This window comes from Grampus griseus (genome assembly GCF_964374135.1).
Source record: "Grampus griseus genome assembly, chromosome: 9".
Classification (NCBI taxonomy): domain Eukaryota; kingdom Metazoa; phylum Chordata; class Mammalia; order Artiodactyla; family Delphinidae; genus Grampus; species Grampus griseus.
The window spans coordinates 89,333,288-89,348,912 of NC_139003.1; the positions used below are offsets into that span (position 1 = coordinate 89,333,288).

General features: G+C 37.7%; 1 protein-coding gene across 1 annotated transcript in view; it reads right to left on the reverse strand.

The window, feature by feature from the left end:
• COG5 (component of oligomeric golgi complex 5) overlaps positions 1-15,625 on the reverse strand; it is a 285,669-nt gene that overhangs the window by 72,754 nt on the left and 197,290 nt on the right. The window contains exon 12 of the mRNA XM_082661812.1: positions 6,088-6,292. Coding sequence (XP_082517938.1) covers positions 6,088-6,292 — 205 coding nt within the window. The remainder of the gene's footprint in view (positions 1-6,087; positions 6,293-15,625) is intronic.

Here is a 15,625-nt window from a genome sequence, read left to right on the forward strand (position 1 = left end):
ACCTTTGCTGGTCAACTGACAAGACCTAGAGATCAGAACACTCTTGGCTCCTACATCACAATTCCATACTTATCTTAACACTTTCTCATTCAATAAGTATTTCACTCAACACATAGTTCCTGAGAATACTATGTGCCAGCCCTCATTGAGTGCTGGGAGGATAGAGATGAAATTTGCTTTACAGTCCAGTGAAGAAATGTGCAGGTAAAGTGTGAACTATAATAACTTCCATAACAGATGATGAGAGAAAGACCACAATGGGAACAGGGAAGAACTAGTGTCTAAATGTGTCTGAGGCAATCCTCTACTGAAGTCCACGCCAGCTACTTAAATGTCTTCCCTATTTTTGCTCTGGTCATTTACTGACCTTAAGAAGCCTCTTCTCTCTTCTGCAGAAATTTCAGCACTAAATTATAAGTACTAACATTCTTCTTCTCCAAGGATCCTTCCAAAAGGTCCTGCAGCTCTACTCCAACACCAAAGCTGCCAAGGCCCAGCTGGCTATCTGCCAGCAGCCACTCCTCAAGCAGCTCGCACGGGAGAAGCAGCTCTATGCCAACATGTTTGAGAGGCTGGCTGAAGAGGAGAGCAAGACCAAGGCTGTGGTCGTTGCAGGAGAGCAGCCTGCTGACACAGAGATGGAGGACGAGCAGAAGGATGACCCGGCAGGGGGCCAGCCGCAGGTGGGGGCAGAGCACAGCCTCCCTCAGCCCTGCTCCAGTGGCTGCCTGCCTCCCCTGCTCCCTACCTTACTCCACCCTGTTAGTTTTGGAAAACCTGAAGAATCTGGGCGGGGGGGGGGGGGGGGGGGGGGCGGGGAGAAGGATCCTTGGTGATTACAATGTCAAAACAAACAACTTTTCTAAAACCTGTCCTGTACTAGAAGTCTACTTTCATTTTAGCTTTACTATGGAGCTTCCATGTTTGAGTCATTGTTTTGAACTGCTCTACCTGTGACGTCTCCAAGCTCGAAGACAACTTTCCACGCCCCCACTTGCCGCCATCTCCTTCCCGCCTACTAATTCTCTTAAATGTCTACAATTTGCCAGGTACTTCCTAGATGCGGGAAATGTAGCAATGAAGTCAGTTAAAAAAAACTCCCTGTCCCCTTAAAGAGACTTCTGAGAACACAATATTGTAAATCAACTCTACTGCAATAAAAACTAATAAAAAAAAAAAAAGACTTCTGAGAAACACACAAAAAAAGAAATAAAATTTTTAAATGAGTTAACTACGGAATACAATGGAGAGTAAAAAATTCTAAGAGAAAAAGGAAGTAAGGAAGCCAGAGACCGTTTTTGTTTTTAATCCAATTTTACATAGGGTGAGGCAAGGGAAAGCTTCCTGAGATGATGTAAGGGAAAAGAGGGAGCAAGTTATATAGATTTCCAGGGTAGGCGCTTTCTATAGGAAGAGAACAAGCGCAAAGGCCCTGAGAAGAGACTTAGACCTGGCTGCGTTTGACAAAAAGTTAGAAAAGCAGAGCACTTAAGTGACAGGAGAACAGTACAAGATGAGGTCTAAGAGAAAACAGACGGAACAAATCATGCTGGGCTTTGTATATCAATAAAAGTGCTAGATTTTACTCAAAAGAACTTGCTCTTTGACCTTACAGTGATCAGCGCTACGGAACCCTACGCTCATCCTCCACCGTTTCAAGGTGCTCTCATTAGCATCTTGATTTTTCTAATTTACCTTCCTTTCAAAGCTCTTACGAAGAAAATCTCAGTTAGATGGTCTCTGTATCTGCCGCTAAGCGTTCCACGTATTGCAGAGAAAAAGTAAACTGTTTCTATTAAATGTTTATGCAAACCTCTTAATTTCAAGAGACCTGAAGCTCCAGGTATTAAAATTCTACTTCTGCAGCCCTTCACTCTCCACAGCTGACCATCTGCCTCAACTTTACACTAAGACCAAAACCAGTGGCAATGATCTTACTAGCTTATTTTTTCCTTTGTAACTTCACCTATCCTCAGCGATTTTCCTTTTATCCCAAAGAAAAAGTAGCTTTATTCCTTTGTTCATATCAAAACCTCTCAGAAGAATTACCTACCTCCTTCTTTCCCGTTCTCTCTTTTTCTAAACTTCTTTATCAAGATTTAATTTACATTCAATTCAACCATTTAAAGTGTATAATTCAATGGCTTTCAGTATATTCAATATATATTCAGTATATTCATGGTGATGTGCAACCATCACCATGCTCAATCCCAGAACATTTTTATCACCTTCAAAAGAAACCTCATAGCCTTTAGCTTTAATCTTTTACCCCCCCCCCACTCACCCCATCCCCAGCCCTAAGCAACCACTAATATGCTTTATATCTCTATAGATTTCCCTATTCTTAACTTTCATAGGAATAGGATCATACAGCATATGGGCTTTATATCTGGCTTTTTTCACTTAGCATAATTTTTTCAAGGTTCAGTCATGTTGTAACATGTGTCAGTTCTTCATTCCTTCATTCATGTGTGGATATATCACATGTGGTTACCCATCTGTCTGCTGATGGACATTTTGGGTGTTTCTATCTTTTGGTGATTATGAATGCTGCTATAAACATTCATTAAAAATTTGTGTGTGAACACATTTAAAAAATTTTTTTTAATTTGCTTAATATGCTTTGTTTTTATTGTGATAACATATACATAACAGATGGGTGTTGTGCACAATAAGGAAGCACCCACCTATTGATCTCATCTGTCTGAGGCTTCACTTCAGCTAACTGGCAGCTGAGGGCAGGATGAGAAATGCTGCGATTCTGCTCTTCTTAGGAAGAAAGCCCTCCAGTTAGGAGTGGCGGGGGAGGGAGCCCTTTGTTCTTGGCTGTCACAGTCCTGAGTGGAGCCTATGCCTTGATGAGCTGGGAAGAGGGAGGGAGGAACAACAGTCTTGGTTCTAATATCACAGGCTCTTATGGAATTCTTTCTACCGAATTTTCATAGACTTTCTTGAGTCGATGATTTTTCATTTGCTGTTTGCTTTTAAAACCATTTCCAGACACGTTAAATTGTTTGGTTTTTAATAGTTTTCACCAGATTCACTGTGGGGTGGGTCAGCGGAGTGGGGACGGCTGTCATCCCAGAAGTCAATCTCCTCCCATTCTGTCTTTCATCAATTCTAATAATGCTTTGTATCCACCATTCCACACCTAGGCCTTGAACAACCTTATTTTGCTATATCTAGAGGTCACTTCTCAGTCCTAAGCTTCTTCAGCTTTTCAACAGCATGTGACACAGTTCACCATTCCTCTTCTGACTGAAATGAACTCATTCTTTGGGGTTCCACATAACTTTCAGTTTTCTTCCTATCTCACCATTTTTTTTCCTCTTCGTCTTGCAGGCTGCCACTCTTCTGCACAATCTATAAATTTTGGAGTGCATATTTTGGGCCAAAGTTCCCTTTTCTCTTTATATATATCTTCCCTATGGAATCTCCTCCAGTCCCATGATTTTTAAAGATCTGCATAGTGATGACTCTCAAATATGTATTTCTAGCCCTGATTCACATTCAACTACCTTTTCAACAAAACAATTTGCATCTTTGATTCAACAGTTTCAAAAGAAAAACCTTAACACTACTCGATGGGGAATTCCCTGGCAGTACAGTGGTCAGGACTCCATGCTCTCAACGTGGAGGGCCTGGATTCGATCCCTGGTCAGGGAACTAAAATCCCACAAGCCGTGTAGCATGGCCAAAAAACAAAAAAAAAAAAACCCACAAACAAACAAAAAAGAAACAAAACAAAAACCCACTACTCGATGAAACAATGTCTTCCAATCACTAGGCTTCTCCCAACTTGTCCACACATATCCTTGATTCTTCTTTTCCTCTCAAATGTGATCTACCAGCAAGTTCTACTGGCTTGCCCTCTAAGCTATATCTCGAATCAATTCGACCAGTTCTCACCATCTCATCCACTCATCCTACTTCAAGCCATTATCATTTCTTGTCTGGATAAACAAAACAGCTTCTCTTTCCCTGTGGTGACACTCCCCCTCAGTTGTCCACAAAGAAGCCGGCATGCTAATTTTTAAATGTTTATCAGTTCATCTCATTCCTCTGTTTAAAAGCAAAGGTATCCAGTGTTTTGAATAAACTCTAAACCCCATATCATGGTGAATAAAGCCCTACATGATCTTACGTTTCCCCTCCTCTCCGACCCAATTTTTTATCCCCCACTCTCCCTCATTCATTGTGTTCAGCTTTCTATTCCTCAACCTCCCCATCTCAATTTTCTCAGGCTCTAAATCTGCTCTTCTCTCTGCCTGCAAAAATCTTACTCCGAATCTTCCATAGTTGATTTCTTCACATTATCTCGATCTTGGGTCAAATGTTACCTTTTCATAGAGGTCTTCTCTGACCACCCTATATAAAACACTGTCACATTATCTTGTTTTATTTTCTTCATAGTAAGAACAGCTTTCAAAAATTCAGCATAAATACTCAATGATGAAAAACGTTAACCTGGTTATTTGTGCCTTGATTCTATTCAGATTATTCTAAGGTCTCGTTCCATTCATTATCTCTTCACTTTCTCTCTCCACTGGCTACTTCTATCTATAAAAACTCTCAGCTTTCCCTCTATCATTAAAAACAACAACAAAAAACTTTCCTCTGGCTCAGCTACCATGGTCAAATTTATGTTTGTTTCTTGCCTCACTTCTCAAAAGAATATATAAATCATATTGTCATTGTTTCCTTATTATATCGTCATTATTTTTTGGTTTCTTAGAAGAATACAGGTCATAAGTCTTCTTCCCCACCTCACTGAAGTCAGTCTCCAAAAGGTGAAAAGGATGTCCCAAAACACAGTGGTATTTTTTATTCTGATTTTTTTTTCTACATTGCATTTACTGCCTTTCCTCTACCCCCACGAGTAACATATGCTCATTTTAAGTAAAAGCAGAAAATACAGAATAAAAACTCTACCTCTTGGACATAAAACTCTATTACCTTGTGCTATGTATATTTCCAGAGCTTTTCAGTGCCAACATATGAATTTAAAAATAAAACTAAACCAGAAATACAATGATACTATGTATGCTATTTTGTATACTTAAAAAAACCTTAATACATTACAAGATTTTTCAAGATCAACAGAAAACTTTTCAGTCTTCTTGTCCCCTCTTTCCATTAGTTCTCACCTAATCTCCATGTTTAGCATCAAAGAGTAACTGAAGAGAACAACAGCGTCTCCTTCTATCATACCAGCCTACCCTTACGCCACTTGTTTTCCCAGTCAAAACTTCTATGTCCTGTATTTTACCAGTCAGAACTTCTTACTACAGTGGATAAAATTCAGCTGTAAGTGTTCAGAATAAAAGATTTTTAAGATAAACATTAAAATAGCACTCATAAACCTAACCTTTTTCTTACAAGGTCAGTGATCAGAATCTACTGTTACTTGAGTCAGTCTCATCACAATAAATGATTCTAGTGTTTAAAGATGGTGTGCAAGCCAATCAATTGATTTGGTGCTCAAAGAGAAATCTGAAAACAATACTCTTTTTCAATTTAGGAGGAAAGCTAGCTGGTTTAAGCTTATTGAGATGGTATTATTTTTCTGATGTGGCTTATAAATATGGCTACCTATACTGTACTTCATGAATAATCTAAGAGATTTTCAGGTTTAATTTTGACTGTACTTAGGTTTTTCCCACCAGATTGAGAATCTATCCCAGCATAAGATTTATTTCCGCTATAGTTCCTGAACACACCATTTCCTTTTATATCACATTTATGCCAGTGGTCCATCAATAATGATGCTGTCTGATGTAATTACAGGTTATCTTATAATATCAATTAAACGATAATGACCACATATGCTCATCTCTTAGCTTCTATTCACCTTAATTGGTGATATACTTTAAAATGAAGCTTAATCAGGAACCAGGCTGCTCAACTAAGGATAAATTTCGACTTCTTCAGTTAAAAGTGTTGTGAAGTCTTTTAAAGTAAATAAATGAATAGTAATCATTACAAGTATTCACAAAGATTAGCGTTTTCCCATTTTCTAACTTATAATAAAAATAAAAGACAAAATCCTTAACAGGCCAACAAACAGGTTTGATTAAACAAACATACTCATAATCTGGCTTCTTTGGTATGAATATGTCTTGTGTATCATCTTCCATGTGTTGTAAGTCAGCATAGAGGTCTACAGTTCCACTGCAATTAAAATTTCCTTGAATACTTTGGCTGTATTGTTGAAGACGCTTCCATAAGTCATTATAAAGACGCAATAATTTAGGGTATTCTCCTTCAAATGCCTGTTTCAAAAACATAGAAGCTGCCAAGCAAAACAATAAAATGATTAGATAAATGATAAAAAAATTAAATGTAGCAAATAAAAATTTCTTTTGTATGTGAAGATGGTGCCAGAAATAGCCTATACTATAGGACAAACCAAAGATGTGTTCTAATAAGGTCTTTCAAAATAATGCCAGTAACAGTAATTTTCCTCCCAGACCACTTACTGCACGTGATATGTGGACCATATATTTTGAAACTTAATCTACAAGGAAATAGACAAATCAACAATTACAGTTGAAGATTTTCTTTCTCTCAGTAAATGATAAAACAAGTACACAGAAAATCAGTAATTGACATCTATAGAATACTTTATCCAAAACAGCAAAGTAGCCATTATTTTCAAGTACACATGAAACATTTACCAAAATCAACGATTTCTGATAGAAACAGTCTAAATAAATTTAAAAGGTTCCAAGTCATACAAAGTATAAAAACCAAAACAGTTTTAGATTAGAAATCAGTAACAGAAATATTTTTAAAATCCTGGAAATTGTGGTTTTGATTTCCATTTTGCTGATGATTAGTGATGCTGAGCATCTTTTCACGTACCTGTTAGCCATCTATCTGTTGTCTTTGGAAAAATGTCTACTCAGATCCTTTGCCCATTTTTTAACGGGATAATTTGATGTTTTGCTATGAGTTGTATGGGTTCTATGTATATATTAGATATAAACCCATATACCTGCAAATCAGGTATATGATTTGCAAATATTTTTTCCCATTCAGTAGGCTGCCCTTTCATTCTGTTGATGATTTCTTTTGCTGTACAGAAGCTTTTTTGTTTGATATAGTCCCACTTGTTTATTTTTCCTTTTGTTGCCTTTGCTTTTGGAGTCAAATTCGAAAGAAAATCACAATGAGATATGACTATATACCTGTTAGAATGGCAAAAATTTAAAAAAAATCAAATGTTGGTGAGGATAGAGGAACTGAAACTCTTGTATACTGTTGGCAGAATGGAGAAATTGTATTATCATTCTGCAAAACAGCCTAGCATTTTCTTAAACTGTTAAAGATATACCCACCACATGGTCAAACTATTCCTCTTCTACATGTTTATCCAACAGAAAAAAAGTATATGTCCATATACAGACTTCTATATGAACATTCAAAGCACCTTTATTTGTAATAGCCCCAAACTGGAAACAACCCAAATGTCCATCAACAAGTGAATGCATACACAAACTATAGTATATCTGCACAATGGAATACTATCCAGAAGTAAATACATAATACAATATGGATGAATCTAAAAACAATCATGCTGCATGAAAGACAAATAAGAATACACAATACATGCTGTATCATTCAATCTGTACACAGCTCTAGGAAAAGTAAACCAATAGATAGTGACAAAACCTGGTCAGAATTTGCCTGGGGAAGAAGAAAGGAGATGGCGGGGAGAGGAATTACAAAGGGGTACATGGAAACTTTTGCAGGTGAGAAATACATTCACTGATCTTGAGTCGTGATGCTTTCATGGGTGTGCATATATGTCAAAACTTACCAAACTGTACACTTTATGTTCAGTTTACTGTATACCAATTATACTCTAGTAAAGCTGTTTAAAAAAAAATCTTGGAGAGGACTTCTGTGAAATCTCTCCTTGCTGATGAAGAGGCCATTCACCATGGCCTGAGTGTCCCCACACATTCTTGCAAGTTATGTCAATGCGAGGCCCTGGTTGCTCTTCATCCAGGCCATTTATCAGGTTTGCATTTGTAGCAAGCAACCTTGAAACATGAGGTAACTTTGCCCTGCACACAAAGAGCAGGCTTGCTTACTGCTTATGGCAAAAGCTGTAGATTGTCCAAGCTTAAAGTTCTCACCTGTGACACAAACTCACAGCATACGTACCATTCACATGGGCCCAAACTGTGTTTCCCCAGGAGGCCTGGAGGCATGGGGAACCAACATACAAATATGCCCATACTCACGTGGCTTGCTATGCTGTGAGTAATAAAGTTCTGCTCTGACCCAGGAGTCTCATGTCTTCTGACAATATTCAGAACATTTTGGCAGGCTAGCCTTTTTAAGTAGGGTTAAAAATCTCAGATCCTTCACGGTTCTTGAACTCCTCTAATCTAAATCATATTCCTTTTGTTATATTCTCATAACACTCTGTTCTTTGTCTTCTTTGCATTTACCACAATTTCTAATTTTACTTGTTTAAAGTATGTTTCCCCTACTTGACCGTAAACTCCATGAGGACAAGGACAATACTTGTTTTCTTCAATGCATATTTGGTACTTAACACAGTGCCTGAAATAGTAGAAATTAAATAAATATTTCTTAATGATAAACTAAGTTTTGCTTTTTAATGGACAGTATACTCACTTTCACAGAAATCTTATCTGTATAGAACAAATCACTGCTGAGGGTTTCAGAGAGCTGAACTTTGACTATACTGTCTCAGTAAATGTGACTGACTAATCAATTCTAAGATACTTAAGTCAAACATATTTAAAGCTTACAAATATATATTGTGGTAAATCCCGAAGCTAAATTCTACCTTACTTTCTTCTATAAGTGGTTATCAAGTATTCACATCAATTACCTATAAACCTGATTATAATCAATTATTTTTTTGATAAATATAGAACATACACTGCACATCTTAATAATCTAAGAAATCATTTATAGATAGAAAATGACAGTTACTAATTCCCAGTTACTTAGTAATTCATTACTCAGAGCATGCCCTGTGTGAGCAACTCTTCTTTTTGAGTAATAACTAGTGATTCCAACACAGCACTAACATGAAGATGAAATTCATCTTTATTCCAGTACCTTCTTTTATGATGATTTCTCCATAGCAATGAACACTATAAGAAATTATTTATTAGTTTGTGTTGATCATGTTCCTCCTTTAGAATGCAAGTTTAATGAAAACAGGGATATTACTTGACTTGTCTCTGTATTTCCTTTACCTAGAGTAACGCCAGGCACTGAATTATTGCATGAACAAATGAACTGAAAAAAGAATGAAGAGGGGTCTAGGTATGGAATTAAATCACTTCTCCAGATTCTAACAGTCTAGACTTAATTGCCTCACTACCCCCAGACCCCCTGGTTCAACTCTGATGTTTGCGTAATCCCAGAGTTGCAGCACACACAGCTCTTGCCTTAGTCTTGAGCAGCTGTGCTAAATATCAGCCTGTATATATGCTTCTGCCACTGCATCTCCCTGTGTGAAGACTGAATACCTCATCTCTCAGCCACTAACTGGGGTCCTGACCAAGAATAGGCATCACTCCTTAAAACTCCCACCAACCTTCAGACAACCAAATTCTGGTCAATGTAAAAACTGGAAGGTAGGGCTTCCCTGGTGGCGCAGTGGTTGAGAGTCCGCCTGCCGATGCAGGGGATGCGGGTTCGTGCCCTGGTCTGGGAAGATCCCACATGCCGCGGAGCGGCTGGGCCCATGAGCCATGGCCGCTGAGCCTGCGCGTCCGGAGCCTGTGCTCCGCAACGGGAGAGGCCACAACAGTGAGAGGCCTGTGTACCTCAAAAAAAAAACTGGAAAGTAGATTTATCCACTCAAAACATATTTGTTGAACATTTACTATATGATAAGTACTGTTGTAAATGTTGCATATGCAGCAGTGAACAAAATAAGCAGAGTTCCTACCCATGAGGAGTTTATATTCTAGTGAAGGAGAAAGACAATAAACAAATCAGTATGTAACATAATGTCAGGCAGTGTTAAGTGCTTTAAAGAATAATAAAGCAAGGTTAGAGAACAGATAGTGATAGGGAGTCGTAGTCTATTTACTGCAGACAGGGAGGGCCTCTCTAAGTGAAGCAAGGATATGACCCATCTGGATATCTGGGGAAAGAATGATTCAGATGGAAGAAACAGCAAATGCAAAGGACTTTAGGTAGGTTATCCCAGTAGAGGCCGCTGCTCTTATTTTAGCAACTTGTCAAGCTCTTTAGATACCTTGACCTGAGAGGGTCAGCCTCCACACCTAGGTTGAGTCCCTCTTTTTTAAGTACATTGCTACTCATTTCTAGTTCACTCCTTTCCTAACTGGCTCAATTCCCAATAAAAACTGTCAGCCTTGCACATAAATCACCTAGCACTATGAAAGTAAAGGAGGCTAGTAATATACTGGGTTTAGTATGTCTTGGAAAATATTATCTGCTTCATAATTGAATTAGATATCTATTGCTACATAAGAACTTGCCACATATGTAGCTGTTTATTTTTAAAAACACTCATTTATTAAACCCATAGTTTCTGTGGGTCAGAGGTACTGGGTCCTCTGCTTCAGGGTCTCTAACAAGGCTGTAATCAAATTGCCAGCCATGGCTGGAGTCTCATCTGAAGGTTCAACTGGGGAAGGATATGATGCCAAGCTCATGTGGTTGTTGCCAGGATTCAGTTCCCTATGAAATGAACTGGATTTAGGGTCTCAGTTCCTAGCTTGCTGTTGGCAAGGGGTCAATCTTAGTTCCTCGCAAAGTGGACCTCCCCAATATGGCTGCTTATCTCATCAAAGCTTGTAATCCATGAAGGCAATAGAGAGAGCTTGCTAGCAACATGGAAGTTATGATCTTATGTTACCTAATCACACAGACACATCCCCCTTGCATATTCTATACCTATAGAAGGTATACCTAAGCAAGTTGTACCTGTACTCAAGGGGAAGAGATTATAGAAGGGTGTAAATGCCAGGAGGCAGGGATCACTGGGGACCATCTTAGAATCTACCTGCTCCAATAAAATGAACCATACTTTATTCACATCAACAAAAATTATATAAAAGTCAAATATGAGGGCCATACAGCAGTCTGATAAACAGCTACTTTTCAAATACTGATATATTATAGACTATATTACTCCTTCCTAATTAAGACAGTTTCATATTTAAAAAAACCTGTTTAAAATATTGTTGAAAAAACAGAAATAGTTTTCTAGAAAAAACTAGAAATAGTTCAGAAGTAAATTAAAGTACTGGAGTGAAATATGGGTAAGTCAGTTGTACCCAAGTTAATGAGTTTTCCTATTACTCATAAAAAGAACTTTTCCTATCGAGTCCCAGAAATCTACTATGGTCCAAGACATATATTAAAAGCAAATGAATATTTATATGAACTAAAATTGACTGTAAATAATTTTATTGATGATTAATATGCCTTCTGATTTAATTTTTAAATTATGATTTAATAAAACTAAAATCAGAATAGAAAAGAGACCTTTTTAAAACTCAAAGAAATCCCATTTAAGATGAACAGAAATTAAAATTCAAGTTTTAAATGGAAAATCTGATCAAAGCCTAAAGCATTAAACTTTGAATGAAGAATCTGAGTTAAAACACACACACACACACAAAACCTAAGATTAGCCACTTACAAACTATATACACAAATTATATATACACACACACATAATTAGGATGGAATAACTGTCTGAAAATAACTGGCTATGGTCCCTAGGAAGTTTCTTAGGTTTTGTTTTGTTTTTTCATAATAGCAGCACAAAGTCATGGAATCCAATACCAACTGGGTATGCTATGGTGGTATTCTATACCACAACCTTTCCTTTTAGCAGGAATATAAAGCATACACATTCTCCTCCAACTTCTTAACTAGTTAACCTTGAATGCACTTATGATATGAAGATGACCACCCTTGTTATCTCACAATAAAAATAACAGTCACAACAAAAATAAAGGTCACCTTCAACTTCTTACCCGCGATTCCCCTATAAATGTTTCTAGTCTTCAACTAGAACAACTGTCCATTCTATACAAGACTAATTCTTCAACTTCCATGCTTAATCTCATCCCATTTCATCTCCTCCAAGACTATTATTCTCTTCTGTATTTTCAGCTTCCAATCAATTAAAAAAAAAGATCGAACATGCTCTCATTGTATTAAAAAAAACAAAAATACAAATAACATGGCAAATGCTTCCCCTTGCTCCTTTAACAGTTTACTTGTAGCCGTTGCCCTGTCACCCCTTGCAAGTGTAGTCTACACACACCTCCTTGCCTCCTCCAGGCTGCAACCAGACTTCCAACTGCCACAGTGCTATGGAAACTGTTTTGGGAAAAGTTACAGTATCATTCTGACTGCCAAAAACAGTGGGTACTTTTCTAATCTCCTCTCACTGGATCGCTGTTGATGACTCTCTCCTTTGTGAAACTCTCCATAATCCCATTCTCTCCAGGGTTTTCTACTCTACTGATTTGTTTTTCTTACTCTTTGTTGACTTCTTTCCTCTGCCTTAAATATTTTCCTTGAAACTTAAAAAAACTGTTACTATAGAATTGAAACATATAATATGAAGAGAACCTCTACATATCCATAACTTATCAACTTGATCTTGTTTTATCTATAACCCTACCCAATCCTCCTCCACTACTGCCAGCTATTTTGAAGCAAATTACAAACATCATGTCATCCATAAATATTTCAGCATGTATCTCTGATAGTAAAGACTATTTTAAAAAAAATAACCATAGTTCTCCTATCACACTTTACAAAATTAACAATCAGCGATCGCATATGCATGATAGACCTGTGATTTTTTTTTTTTTTGGTTTGTATGATTTAGGACCCATAAATAGTCCATATATTATAATTAGTTGATATATCATCAAGCCCCATCTATCGTTCCTCTCTTTCCTTTTATTCCTTTTAATTCTTTATTTAAGAAACTGGGTCATATATCCTATACAGCTTCCCACAGTGTGGATTCTGCTGATTGCACCCTCTGATCCCTGTATTTACTGTAGATTATCAGCTGGATCTAAAACAGTACATTTCAACCTTGGCTGCATATTGAAACAACTCTGGAAGCTTAAAAAGATCCTGGTGCTTGGGTTTCACCCCAGAGACTTTAATGTAATTGCAGTCTAGGCTTTGAGATTTTTTTTTTTTTTTTTTTTTTTTGCGGTACACGGGCCTCTCACTGTTGTGGCCTCTCCCGTTGCGGAGCACAGGCTCTGGACGCGCAGGCTCAGAGGTCATGGCTCACAGGCCCAGCTGCTCTGCAGCATGTGGGATCTTCCTGGACCAGGGCACGAACCCGTGTCCCCTGCATCAGCAGGCGGACTCTCAACCACTGCGCCACCAGGGGAGCCCTAGGCTTTGAGATTTTTAAACATACTCCAAGTGATTCTAATGTGCAACCAAGTTGAAAACCACTGCAATAGATAAGAGATTTGATCTGATTCCAGGGTCAATAATTTCCGGTAAGCCTACTGCATATGTAGCATATGAACTGGTGTACCATTTACCTTTTTTATATTAACAGTCTATTAATAATCATTGCCCAGATCTACTAAGAGACTGCAAAATGAAGATACTGTAACATTCTTTGTACATTTATTACAGGTGATATTTTTATAAATAAAAACTTATGAAATCAATTATTCAGTTTCTCTGAGATACCGTTTGTAGGAAAGGCAGGAAAAATGTTTTTCTTTCCCCTTTATTTACCACTTTTCAAAGTAAGGAGTAGTATCATCAAGGGTAAGCAATAAGTATTTCTTCACTTACATCATTATGAATTCATGGATTTAGATGTACATGATGGATTTAAATCACTTGTGATTGTTATCCTTATTGATGTTAAATTTATTCCTTCTCTGGTAGATTATCCATTCAAATTGCTTCCTGAGTCCTATTAACTCAATCCTAATAGGCTTGGTCTTCATATCTTCCTTGCTTTCTAGTATATGGGGTTACAAAATTATCCTGCACATTTCTTGCCCCAGACCGAAAATCAGTCATTTCTCCAAGGACCTTTAATTTCTTTTAATGGGAAATCAACTTTTAAAACCACAGCATCGGTGTCAGAAGGGTTCAGTACTAATGAAACGGTCACTATTTCTACGGCTTTTCAGTAGACAGAGCTATGAAATGTATGCAAATCAAATAATATATATATGTATTTTAATATCTTTATTGGAGTATATTGCTTTACAATGTTGTGTTAGTTTCTGTTGTATAACAAAGTGAATCAGCTATATGTATACACATATATCCCCATATCCCCTCCGGCTTGTGTCTCCCTCCCACCCTCCCTATCCCGCCTGTCTAGGTGGTCACAAAGCACAGAGCTGATCTCCCTGTGTTATGCAGCTGCTTCCTATTAGCTATCTATTTTACATTTGGTAGTGTATACATGTCAGTGCTACTCTCTCACTTTGTTCCAGCTTACCCTTCCCCCTCCCCGTGTCCTCAAGCCCATTCTCTACGTCTGTGTCTTTATTCCTGTACTGACCGTAGGTTCCTCAGAACCATTTTTTTTTTAGATTCCATATATATGTGTTAGCATACGGTATTGGTTTTACTCTTTCTGACTTACCTCACTCTGTATGACACACTCTTGGTCCATACACTTCACTACAAAAAACTCAATTTCGTTTCTTTTTATGGCTGAATAATATTCCAATGTATATATGTGCCACATCTTCTTTACACAATCGTCTGTCGATGGACACTTAGGTGGCTTCCATGTCCTGGCTACTGTAAATAGAGCTGCAATGAACATTGTGGTACATAACTCTTTTGGAATTATGGTTTTCTCAGGGTATATGCCCAGCAGTGGGATTGCTGGGCCGTACAGCAGTTCTGTTTTTAGTTTCTAAGGAACCTCCATACAGTTCTCCATAGTGGCTGTGTAAATTTACATTCCTACCAAAACGGCAAGAGGGTTCCATTTTCTCCACACCCTCTCCAGCATTTATTGTTTGTAGATTTTTTGATGATGGCCATTCTGACAGGTGTGAGGTGATACCTCATTGTAGTTTTGATTTGCATTTCTCTAATGATTAGTGATGATGAGCACCCTTTCATGTGTTTGTTGGCAATCTGTATATCTTCTCTGGAGAAATGTCTATTTAGGTCTTCTGTCCATTTTTGACTGCATTGTTTGTTTTTTGGATATTGAGCTGCATGAGCTGCTTGTATGTTTTGGAGATTAATCCTTTGCCAGTTGCCTCATTTACAACTATTTTCTCCCATACTGAGGGTTGTCTTTTCGTCTTGTTTATGGTTTCCTTTGCTGTGCAAAAGCTCTTACGTTTCATTAGGTCCCATTTGTTTGTTTTCATTTCCATTTCTCTAGGAGGTGGGTCAAAAAGGATCTTGCTGTGATTTACGTCACAGAGTGTTCTGCCTATGTTTTCCTCTAGGAGTTTTATACTGTCTGCATTACAATAAGGTCTTTAATCCATTTTGAGTTTATTTTTGTGTATGCTGTTAAGGAGTGTTCTAATTTCATTCTTTACACATAGCTGTCCAGTTTTCACAGCACCACTTATTGAAGAGGCTGTCTTTTCTCCACTGTATA